Here is a 13,064-nt window from a genome sequence, read left to right on the forward strand (position 1 = left end):
CACATGGCAAGCAGGTAGGATCAGTGGAATTATCTGCAAGTAAGCTCTGAGCTAAGATTGGCCTCATTAGTTGATAGTTAACAGAACTGGAAAAAATGCAGGTTGTATAGTAACTGCAAACAAAATATAGCTTTACGACACATTCAGCATGATTTCACTGAAGGAAGAAACAAAACACTTTTAACCACAGAAAAACGATGACACTCTTCAGATTTTGGCTTCAATGAGTAAGCAACTTTAACCGTCTCTGTGGGGGGATTTCTCAATTTTATGTCTCAGCACAAAAAGAGCTGAATTAGTGGGCACATGATGAAAAAACAACTGTAAAGATAAAAGAATGTAGGCTTGAGGAAGAAAGTCAAATATGAGGTTTAAAATTATCTGCAGCAGAACTGCTTATCAATAAAATCTGCCTCGCCAATTCGGTTTGTGTGAATGTTTTGTTTTGAGGAACTTCAAGTGCGGTTTAATAAATGCCCTATTCATCTGTCAGCACTCTCAAACAAAGGGGTCGCTCTAATTCATTCACTTTATGTGTCATATTTTCCTTCCTGTTTCTTATTGGTAGGGACTTTTGGCTCATGTACTGTAGCGCAGTTCCTGTGGAACTGTTCCTTGAATGCTCATGCCTTTTCTGTGAGAAGTTGCAGACGCAAGGAGGGGGAAAAAAGCAAGAATGTGCTGGTCCAAAACAAATATTGTGTGTTGAGTGTCTCATGATACTGATTAATACAAGACGAGTTTTGAAATTAAGTCAATGTCCACGGCACCTGTTAATCATTATAATGCGTGTCGTGACTTTGGTCTATTATTTATGCGTTTGAGCCTTTTCACTGATTTACTTTAGTTCATTTGAAAGGAATGAAAATGAGGTCAAGTTCTCTCTCATAAACCTCAAATGTATAAACACAAATCAAAACTGGGAACTTTGAGTTGAGTTAAAAAAAAAAACATGTTTAAACTCAAACAAATACAATATGCACCCATACACTGACGTGCACAGTGTAGGGCTACAGCCATCTTGTCCTTTCTCAAAACAGCAACAGTCAACCAAAACAAGGCAGAGATGAAGAGGCTAGTCTTCATCGCTGCCTTGGGGAATTGAATCTGCTGACTTTAGCTCTACGTGTAATTGTGATGTACTCCCTGTGGGAAAATATGCTATGAGACAACCTAATTCCAACATGACATGTATCAAATTGCAAAGAACATACATGTCCTCCATAATTACACCCTATAATTACATGTGAATTGTAAAGTAGGCAGAAGCATGTATTTGTGAATGGGTGTGCATGTTATGTGTTTATGTGAGCTATGTCTGACAAGCTGCTCAGAGAGGAGAGCAAGGTGTACTTGAACTCTGTGACGTCCCAGACACTGTGGCTGTCACAGCAGCACTTAATGTACCACTCATTAGTCATCAGAGTCTCCTTCACTCTCTGGAGGCAGACAAGAAACTTCTGCCTACAGTGCAATCTGCTCCTCTCAGCCCTGCCTGAGTGCAATCCAACCACCCATTTGGGGCTTTGAATCATATGCTGACCACAGAGGAAGTTCAGCGTTCATGCTCCTCAGACAGAAGGTTATGGCCCAATCCCATTTCCAACTTTTACCCCTATCCCTCGTTTTTGAGTGCTCCTTTTACCCTCAGGAGAGAGTAATAAGGGGAAATGTTCAAAATCTCCTCCTATTGAATGACACAACCCTTTACGCTGACGATGGCGTAAAGAGATGCAACCGGTCATTTCAAATATGCTGTCTTCAGCTGTGGTGATTTCACTCGATCCTGGTATTACTACAATGCCATTTGCCATTTATCTGGTGGACATAAAAAAGTATGGACGGCCGCAATTTGTTCACAACTTCACATTATCATTAAAGCCATCAAATAAAACAGAACACTGCTTCATTACCTGACACTAACAGGGTTTATAGGCTAACATTAGCAACCTGTGATCCTACCCCTGCCAGTCTGCACTGATATTAGAGGAGCGTTACCAAGGCTACATGGCCCTCCAAACAGAGCTTTTCCTTCCTTTCTTTCCTTTTCTTTATAACAAGCATAAAACAATCGCGTCCAGTTTGCTGATGTCTCAGTAGCTTACTATCTTGCTTGCTAACGTTGCACTTGCAGAGTTGTGCATGACAGTCCAAGATTTTGAGGTGTTTCAATGTTGCATCCCCCCCTTTGATAGTATATATTGCCTTAAATTTAATTAAAGTCCAGCAATGAAGTAACTGTACTTGATACCGCTCCTCTAATATCAGTGCAGACTGGCAGGGTAGGAGCACAGTTCGCTAACATTAGCAGTCGGTAATGAGGCAGTGTTCTTTTTAATTTGATGACTTCATTGATTGGAGAACGAATTGCAAGTCTTCATGCTTCCTCTCATCTCCATCAGAAAAACTGCAGATGGCATCGCAATAATACAGGAAGTGCCACAGTCACACAAGAGGAATCATCACAGCAGAAGACACTTTGTTGGAAATGTCTGGTTGTAACTTTAACACCATCAACTGATGACGTATGAGGATCTTGACGGGTTGTCCCATTCCACGGGGGGGGGGGGATTTCAACTAGTACCCTTTATAACTCTGTTCTGAGGGGCAAGGGGTTACCTCAACAACGAGGGGCAGGAGTAAAACTTTGAAATGGGATTGGGCCTAAATGGTAGGGGTGGTAGTAATATTAGGCCTTAGTGTCCATACTCTCTTGTATACTGTCAGTACGCAATGCTTTGGGAAATCAGAAAAGTTGGTAATGAAAATCCCCATTGAAATGCATGTTTTTCATATTCATAAAAGCAGCGATAAATAAGCAAATTTTGGACCAGGGTGTGTTTGATGTGATGTTGTACATTTCTAATTGATTTTTTGGTCTCTAATATAAACTGTGGCCATGTTTTTTTGCTTGGTTATCAGGGGCAGACAAACTGCCTCAAATTAAAGATGTAATATCAGCAACAATAGAGGAAAGCAGTAAAAAAAAAAAAAGAAAATTATGGTGAAGCTAAATGTGCAGACACTGATAAGTATAGCATATTTTATGATATATTGTTTATACTGAAAAGTGAAGTTTGTCATCTGCTTACTCAAGGCATGTGAGAGCTTTAGAAATGCCAATTACTCAGCCTGAGGTATGATTTCATAATTTCTGACAAAGGCTAGAGAGGGCAGAACTTACAACAGTCCTCACTGCCTCCAGGGAAATAGCTCCACATTGTAGTTTTATGACCAGTGCTACAAATGAAACTTTTTCATGCTGCTTGGTTAAATGCGTCTGAATGTCATGAGAGTCACTATGTATCACACCCTGCAATTAACTTGTTGTTGCATGCAACTAGTTGCATCAAGTTGGGACTGTTTGAACGTTCTTGTACTCTATTTACAAAGTTGCTGCATGACGAAAGAGTCTGCATATTCCATAAAAATGTTATTATGTGCACTTTGTGTGCAGTCTGCAAGTGGCTTTATGGAGATCATTATAGAGACTCAGTGAAATTAATTTAAACCTGACGTAGCAGTTTTTCACAGTGAGCGACACTGGAGTGAGTGAGATGAGTGGGGCTACACCACAGCAGCTTTTAAACAGCTGCAGATTCTTACAGGGATTTAAGTTTACATCCCCTCTGTCCAGGTAATTTTAAAAGCTATGTAGCTTCAGGAAGTAGTTTATCCCTCTAGGGAAAATGCTTAGTGGTCACCTCAGCTTTGCTTAATCACAGAAAACAATGCCCTGCTTTGAAAAGTAAGATTTAAAAAACAGCATAAAGAACTCAATACAATGAAAAAGGAAGTGACAGAGCTCTTCTTTACCTAATACATTGACGTAGGTTGATGCTTGCGTATTGCCCAGGGGAAACGTCGCCACTTTGCAGATGTAGGACCCGATATCTTCAAAGCTAGCTCCTCCAATGTTAATGGTAGCATCACGAGCAGAAGGGGAAACAAACGAGACCCGTTTGATATACTCTGGAGAGATGGAGATCCCAAATTCGGGATTGAACACTGCCAAGGTAATGGTGCCTGAAGGAAGGCGACGCTCCCAGGAGCTCTGTGTGAGACTGAGGTTGGAGCCCACTTCTATTCTGCAGCTCAGTGTGATGTTCTTTCCCAGCACTGCGTTCACTTTCTCGGGAACAACCACCTGGTTACTGCTCACACCTGCTGGGAGAGAGGATGACAGAGATAAGATTCAGATAAACAGCAGTGACACATAATTGTTGAAGCTTTAATTCAACTATAAAAATGCATCACTGCATTGGATTCAGAAATGACAGTTTTTGATCTCTGGCGTCTTACGACAGAGGAAAACTGTCTGGGAACTCAAATTTAAATTCAATTTGTCAAACAGTGAGTTTCTTCTCATCTACTGTGACAGCTGTAACACCACAGAAGAAGACCAGCTATCACCAGACTAGGCCTGCACAGCATGAGGAAAATCTGATGTGCAGCAACATTGCTGAACACTGTGATGACGAATCGAGATAATAGTCAATATCTTCGCACGATTGACAAAAAAAACTGTCCAGCTCACTGACGTACAGTCCTATACTGGTTTCCAGATTTATTTTGAATTGTCTGAGCCTGTCACTCTGGCTGAAGGCCTGGCTTGCTCATTGTGTCCCCCACAAAAACAAGTCAAATCGGATTCCAAACTAAACACAACAAGGAGATGAGGTTACCACCATTTATTTATGCTAACCTTCATGATTTATGATTACTTTGATAAGATTCTTTGATTGATTTATTTTCATTAAAAAAGATGTATGTCGTATCTGTGATGCAAAGTGTAAGTGATTCCAGTATGTTTTAGTGCAATTTTATATTTTACTTTAAAGTTTTATGAAAGTTTTGATGATTATTGGGATATTAGCATGAATCCCAGTTATGTCTGACAGAATAATCTTGACATGAAGTTTTCATATCATCCAATGCCTAATCGTGAAGACCATGAAATCACAATTTATTGGTCACCACTAAACCAGTAGTACAGTAGCTGGTATGTGCCAATCAAGGGAGCTGGTGTGGAGACATTTTCTACTTTTACAGTGTGCTCATCACTGTTAACGCTGGAAGAACAGGACATTAGCATAAACCTACATGGCACAATGAGTCACAACTTTGTACCACTCATGTGAGATTACATAGTTGTGGTGTGGTGTTGGTGCCAGTGCGTTCCATCCATCCATAAAAGCAGCAGTGAAATTCAGATTAGAGTTTAATTCTTGATTAGCTTTCTACAAGCTGCAGTACACTGTATCACACATTCCTGTCCCTCACTCATCATCATCAGTACTAGTCTTTCCACGGTCTCATTAACAGCCATCATTTGTTTCAGACACGTTTTCCTGTGGTTGAAATAAAAAAGACCAGACTTCATCCGTGTTACTCTGAGTGCTTTAATAAGCAACACACTTTCACCGCAGGACACTCAGACTTGTCCCTCTTGCTAATCATCTGAGCACCTTCTAAGCAGGAAAGAAGAAAAACAACCTCTGGAAGGAGATGAAACAAAACAAGCAGTTTGATGGTTTTATTCCCTCTTTTTATGTGGCCCTTAATTTTGACTTGAAGCCCACCACAGGTTATTTTTTAAGCTAATGCAGCATGTAAACTTGGTTTTGAATGTTAACGGCCATTTGGATGCTGCAATTCCTCAAGTCAAGTAAAGACACAAAGAGCATTTGACAACGAATGCCTGAGTGGTCTAAGTGGTTAAAATCATACTTAAACTTTGAGAAATCAACAGTGAAGAGATGTGACTCAGTGTTCATAACGTGCGAGCTGTATGGACAGTAATGTGCATGTCACAGTTGATAGATGTGCTACTGGGTTGTAGAAAAAAAAACAAAAACAACCAGCTCAGTGGGAATGAATGCAGTATCTTGGAAAACTAGCCGGACATAAATCCTAAATTACAGGTTATAGCTAGGCCTATAACCTTGAATGGAAAAAAAATCCATCCTAGCTCTGCTTTTTGTGAGTATAATCACACAAATGAGTCATTGATAGAAAGATTTTTAAGCGGCTTTACAAATTTAAAAGGTAAATTGACGAGTAGATCCGCATTAAGCCTTGAGAAAATGTCGTTGTAAACAAAATACAAAAAGTTGATTTCATTCAAAATATTCAAACTGTCTCTGTTTTCTTAACACAGTTGCAGTTGGAGTAAGCTATATTGGGAGTCATAAATTTCCACTTTGTACGTAGTCTCGGATGTGTATGGAGTAAAGCTTATAAAAGTGGTCCATTGGCTGGTATTTTGAGTCTTTGGCATGAATGTGAGTGGTAAGCCACAGCAATGCTATCTTGGTTTGTGAGGAATAAAGCCAAGGGAGGCTGAGGCTCCCCGTGCTCCATTACGTCCCCTGTAATTTTAGTGATTACACACACACATACACATACAGAGTTTCACTCTTCCAAAATAAGGAATAAGAGTGTGGCCATGTGTGTAAGAGTCAGGCATTTTGTTTGAATGGCTGCTGCATCCTAAATGTATGCTGCATTGTGTTGTGAAGTGTCATGCTGCGCTATAATACTTGGGCTTTCCTGTTTGTTTTTTTCTTTTCTCTGCTGACCCACATTTTTCAAAATATTTTCCTTATGTTTCCTGTCTTGCTGTGCAAACTACTCTTGCACACTTGTGCACTGTATTTAGGCATTTAACCTATTAACCCAAAGCATTATACTCAGCCAGCCTTATTTGTCTTTCACTTAGAAAGACACTCTGGAAAGTCACTTCCAAAGGAAGGATTATTATTATGACATTTCTACAAGATAATTTCAGAGGTCCGTTAACATCGTTTTCCCACCTTTGAATCATGACCTGCTCTACGAAAGGGAGCTCACGCTGCTATAATGTGCTTTGCAGTGCATGTGTTGCCTTGTGTTTGCATTGCGGCTGCTGGAGTCCTCTGGGTACACTGGTGTGGGGGAGAATGAGGGTCAGAGCCTTGTGGGTTTTGCGTTCTCCACCCCATGGTCATCTGAGCCGACAGAACAGCTGTTTGTTGCCACCTTACTAGTTCAACTCAGTTGTTTTGCTTGCCAAAGTATAACATAATTACACTGCCATGACAAAAGCTTGACAGTCAGATAAATGTTTGCAAATATATATCTATAACTGGCATAAGAACAGAGATGGCATGCTGATAAAAATTCTCCTGCAGCGCTGATTTTCTCAGTAGTAAACCAACATGCTTGGCATGCGTGACATTGCGTTGATGCATGCAGACACGTGTCTCAGACCAGGCTTCTTCTCCCTAACATGCTCCACATACTGCAGCTACCTGACACGACACTCCAACTGCTACCGTACGTAGTTTGTCTATCTCAGTGTGTCAGCTTTCAGGCCTGTCAAAGCATACAAAGAAACTAGACTCCATCCATGCTATGCTGTTTGTTTTACAGTGAGCATTTGGGAGTAAGTAGGAAAGGAGGGAGAGAAAGGGGGGAAGTGCTTTAAGAGGACTCCACCCTTACCATTATGGGAGGGGTGACAGATGGCCTCTGCATGGGATACCTACAGCCAGGAGGAGAGTGGGGAAACTTGGCACTGCAAGCTGGGAGCATGAAGAACACAGCCAGGGCTCACAAACTAGAGCACCGCAAAATATTATATAAAATACTGCAGGCAAATGAAATGTAAGCAGTGCGTTAAACAAAGCTGTCATGCTGTTTCATCAAGGAAATAGGAATACTGCTGCAGACCTGAAGCACAGCTCAGGGCTGTCACTAGTTGCATTACTGGTTATCAATCTTATCCGGTAAACAATGAGGCTCAGAACTTCAGAAATGATTATTTTGGTGGCCATCTTTATGCTGTGTCACTGTTTTGATTTGCAGCCCATTTAGTCAACTCAAAGTGTGACTCCCTGCACCACAGAACAGCCGGCAAAACCTAATGTGACCGAAGAGAACACAGCTGCACTTTTGCCCCCTTTTTCCCTGAGAAACGTTAGGAAAGAATGAACTCATGGGATGGATATGCCTGCCCTTTGAAGAAATGCTTCATATTTGTTTCTTTCCCTCCTGACATCACTAATTGCGACAAGCTGCTCGAAAGACGCAATGCTAAATCAAAACCTTCCTCTTTGCCTGGCAACCGGCTCAAACATTCCACGTCGGCCACTTGATGAGCCAAAATCTCCACCTACTCAGACCTGACCGAGCTACAGCCCTGACCTCCGCAGCGGAGGCCGTCTCCTGGCTGGAGATCCTCGCTATGAAGCCTGCAGTGCATGTCAGAACCATGTGAGACGTGGGGGATCCAAGGCCAGAAACATTTACAAGCAGCAACAAAATAGACAATATGTCATGTTCGTGTAGACAAACTCCATGCATAGATTATCATGTCAAACAGCACTCATGAGGGACTGATCTGAAGACCTCACAGGAGAAGAATGCAGACATGAGATCTGCGCAGGAAGGAGTGTGGTTTAGGACTAAAGCAAGAGGAAACTCTGAATACAGTGAAAAGAGGATGACTAAGGACACAAAGCAAGAAATAGGGCAGTTATTGAGAGGAAGTAGAGGAGTGAGATGAACCGAAAAAAAGACTTTTACAACAGTGTGAACTATGTGAGGATATAAAACTGTAACTAGCTGGGTCAATCATTTTTACAAACTCATATTAATACCTGACAGGAAATGACAGGGACCACCAAGTTTGCTGCTGAACCAGGACAAAACTGGTTGATTTGAGCAGACGTTATAGTGCCTGCTTTTATAATCATTTCTATCATTTATGATTACATGCATCGTTTATGTTCTCACTAAACTACTACTGACATTTTGAAATGCTGCAACATCACTGTAACAAAGTCGAACGGGGCAATAAACATGTGGTCAGATGATCAGAGAGGAAGCTGGAAAAGAGTTTAGCAATATTATCAACAGCTTAATTTGAAGGAAGTCAGCGCACCCATAATGTTAGTAATAATCCCCCATTGTACGGGAAAACTGTGGACATGTACAACTACAGCAAGTACGGTAGGTCACAGATGAACTAGGAAGTTTGCCTTTGTTTTATCTCCCACCTAAGTTTAGCTAACCTTGTATTATCACTTGACACATGGTGTTTGTTACTCTGATGAACTACTTTTTAGCGATGTTGCAGTATTTCCAGCTCTCAACAGCTACTTTGAGGAGTACAATGTGATCACAACCAGTGACAAAATAAGATCCAAATGATCATGTCAAGAGTTATTATTTTGAGAAATGTATTTTTTAACTCTTAATTTTGAAGTAAAATGTTAAGCAATGGAGATAAATAGTCAAATTGCTGTTTTGGGGGATTCAAATTGTAGTTAGACGCCTTCTCTTGGTTTGGAAATTCAAGTGACTGCAGCAAAGCTGATTCAGCCCTTTCTGATTACATCACATTAAAGATTTCAAAGCAGTCTAAATCAAGTTGGCAGCATCTTTATGTGCCCCTTATTTCAAAATTGGTAATTGGAACGGAGTCAGTGGAAATCTGTGTCATTCTCCTCTTGAAGGTGTTAGCAAGCATCCCAGGCACCACACCTAGTCTAGTCCTCCTCACCCTCTTCCCTGCTTCAGTAGTTTTCGACTGTGAGTAGGAGGTGGACACAGGCTGAAGGGCAGTGTTTCATTACTGTTTAATGAGTGCAGTAATTTACACTCTTTCCAGGCACTGAAGTCCCTCAGTCTAGTATAGGCCAATGGCAACATTAGCTGACTATTAAACTTCCATCTTATTCTCAAGGTCACATTTCAAAAATGTCCATTAACATGTATTTGAAAACTGTATTGGCAAACTATGCCAACCTCATGCAAAGCATCCAAATGGAGCTATGAATATGGACTAATAAATGACTATTGGATAGAGTCATAAAATAATTATTCATTGAGGACTGGATGGGCTGAAGACGTCGACTGCAACTGTCCCCGACCCATTCTAAGTCCTGTGTGTGGAGGACAAAAAAATAAATAAAATTAAAAAATGAAAAAAACATCAGAAAGGTGAGAAATTTGTATGAAATTAACATAGAGTGTAACAGTTGTGAATTTTCAATAGCACATCAATAAATCTTCCACTGGGGGCAGCATTTTCTGAGTCATCTGTGCCTTTAAACACTGCAAACTCAAAGAAGTCAATAGGCGGTGTGGAGCCATTTGTTTGCTATTGTTACTTTCTAAAGTGGTGACTAGGAAAAAAAACAAAACAGACAATGCCTATATGCCTGGCACAGGCCCCCAGACTGTTGCTTTATTTTTGTGAGGCCTATAACTCCGTCTCAATCAGTTCGACACAGGATAGACCAAGTGGTGACTTGCCTGTTTTATAGCGTGTCTTTATCGTAAGAAATATTTGTGCAGTGTGTGAAAACATTAGTTCCTACACCAGCTCCATCAACCCCCTTCCTTCCTCGCATTGTATCCTGTGAGGGTGGGTGGCTTTTTCAGTGGGCTAATTCATGGTGGAGACAAACACAGGCTGACAGGCCTTTAAAAAGGGGCAGGCGGGCCTCTTTCACATGTCACTGTCCTCTTCAAAACCTTTTTCTCATTGCTCCCCCATAGCAGTGTGGACTCCTGCGTCCTTCGCATCCCGGGTCACATTTGATTAAAGATCCATGCTTAAAAGAAAAAGATCAATAGTGTTGACATACAAAGTGTCTGGGTAGGTTACAACCTCTCGTCAGAGTCAACTACAGCGATGAAGTGGAACTCGTGAAGGACAATGTCTGCCACTGTGTATCAAAGCAACACAAATACTCCTACAGCATCCTGCCTTATTGTGTGGGATTTGTTATTGTTTGCTGTGGGGGTTTGTGGTATTTCAGCATGTGAACACAGCGCTATGGATTCAGAGAGGGCCAGCATTGTTATTTTTCTATGCACATGGAACTTATGGAAAACAGAAAAAGAAATGAGAATTGCAAAAGTCACAGATGGTCACATGAGGAAAAGAAAGGCATTTTCAGTCTGCTGTGTGAATAAGTAACTTAATTGTGGAGGTCTCCTTTTCAAGCAGAGAGGCTACAAAGGGACTCTTTCTCAATTAGAGCTTAAGTGTATGTCATCCCTGACATGTTGATGCTAATAGAGACTGCACTGCACTCACCACAGCAGTGTTGAAAATTGCAGTGGGGTATAAATGTTGTTCATTGCAGGGTCTGCAATCTCATCAAGTGCATCCGTACTGCTCCTGTCCTCTTTAAGAAAGCTGAGTGTTCTCAAAAAACCTTTATCTTGTCTCAGAAGTTGACAGCCATGAACGAATGTTTAGACATTTACTACATAAAGCAATTAGTCAAGACAACTGAAGCGTCTACACTTTCAGAACAAGAGGTGTTTTATGGTTGGCCTAGTATCTGTGTCATTGATTTTAGTAAATTATTCACAGCGTCCACTGAAATCTACCATCACGAACAAAGACAGGCTACCTAGTGATAATTGGAGGTCTAACCCCCTGCATTAGCCACTGTGAAAAAAAAGAAGATTAACTGTATGTTGGACTGGCATTTGTTCAACTTTGACTCACTGCAGCTGCATCAATGGCCCCACTGCTAAGACTCTACCACTTTGTCTCACACAACTGTGCTCCTGAACCTTTGGGTAAAAAGAGGAGAAATATCCTTTTCCTCACGGCAGTCTCCTTACCAATGCTCAAGTGTTAACTCAGGCAGCAATGAACCATACCAACTGTTTCAGTCAAGAATTATGCATTGTTTTTAGACACGTCACTGTCCTTTGATAAATACTGTAATTTCATGACAAGAAATCTGATAAAACCAAGTTCAATTTTCATTCATTAGGACAGAAATAGATCAGGCCCTTGTTGGGTGGTGGTGGCAGAGGGTGGGTGGAGCTTTGCAGAGAAGAGCGAATGAGTCCTGTACTAATCACAGACTCCACTGCCCTCGACTGGGTCTAAATGGGCTACTGTACTTTCATTAGGCCGATCAAACATAATGGAAACATAGTTTCCCACATGCCACAGAGACCCTGAAGGGAATTAGACTGTTTTTCTTTAAAATAATTCCCATGATTGTCCAATTTTAGACTTCTTGTATGACGGCTGTTTCTGCCAACAACCAGCAGCATGTCGTGTTTTTTTTTCCTACATTATGTCAGTGACTGTCACATGTAGGCTACACCCACTGGACTAGTATTATCTGGGAAAGTGCAGAGATTTGAAATATGTTTTGGTGTAGAAGAAGAATACTGGTGGGCGGTGAACAATACACTGCTATTTTTATATATAATTACACTCTTTTATCCAGTAAGATGCATTTCAGACTAAAAGCAAACCACTCTATGTTAAAAAATTTGCTATTTGAACATGTTTACAGCCCTTTGTATTGATACAAGTGTAATGGTCAGGCTTTGTTTTAAGTGCTTGATCTGCCAACCAAGCATCTAACCTTATTTGTGTCCTCTAATGGGGCCTTAATGTTATGTGGGATAGTTTGCTATGTTAAATACATAATTTTATGTGGCCATTCCTTGAATACCAACAGAGGAAAGAGGGAGCACAGTGAATCATTATTGAAGCTACGATTCAAACAACTCAATCTGTTTCTCTAACAGCAAATTAACATGGATTTCGCTCGGTAGAACTAGAGTGGGAGTTAAATGCACGATATGTAATTAGAAGGCCATATGGCAATATACGATATATACCTCAACATTTTGAAATCTTCTCAAAAGCACTTCATATATATGATAGGACAGGGCAACAAAATCAAACGTCACAATATTTTTGACCAAATAGGCCCTACTTTGATATTGATGTCGCAACAATATTGTAGGGATGACTATTGGTACTTTCACAAAAAAACACATGAGATTTTTTTATAAATAATCATCAGTAATGTGGATATAATGACTAAGAGGGTAAAGGCTAATATTAGAAGAAGTAGAACAGTCTGGTAAGTTTAAAAAATGACATCGCTTTACTGTAATGCAGCCTTTAAAACCAGCAAAAGATGACACGACATATCACAATATAACCATATCCAAAATCTGAGACGAAATATAGTCTCTTATCACGGTAACTCAGCCCTACCCAAATGTTAGAGCCTCCATGCCTC

At 40.7% G+C, this 13,064-nt stretch overlaps 1 protein-coding gene across 2 annotated transcripts in view; it reads right to left on the bottom strand.

The window, feature by feature from the left end:
- The window catches only part of nectin3a (nectin cell adhesion molecule 3a), a 34,132-nt gene that overhangs the window by 12,856 nt on the left and 8,212 nt on the right, over nucleotides 1-13,064 (bottom strand). Inside the window, exon 2 of one of the 2 annotated variants that reach the window (XM_073480194.1) lies at nucleotides 3,817-4,164. In XM_073480194.1, coding sequence (XP_073336295.1) covers nucleotides 3,817-4,164 — 348 coding nt within the window. Of the gene's footprint in view, nucleotides 1-3,816; nucleotides 4,168-13,064 lie in introns of both variants that reach the window. The other variant, XM_073480193.1, reaches the window with a different exon arrangement.

Source organism: Pagrus major, chromosome 2, assembly GCF_040436345.1.
Source record: "Pagrus major chromosome 2, Pma_NU_1.0".
In the NCBI taxonomy this organism is placed as follows: domain Eukaryota; kingdom Metazoa; phylum Chordata; class Actinopteri; order Spariformes; family Sparidae; genus Pagrus; species Pagrus major.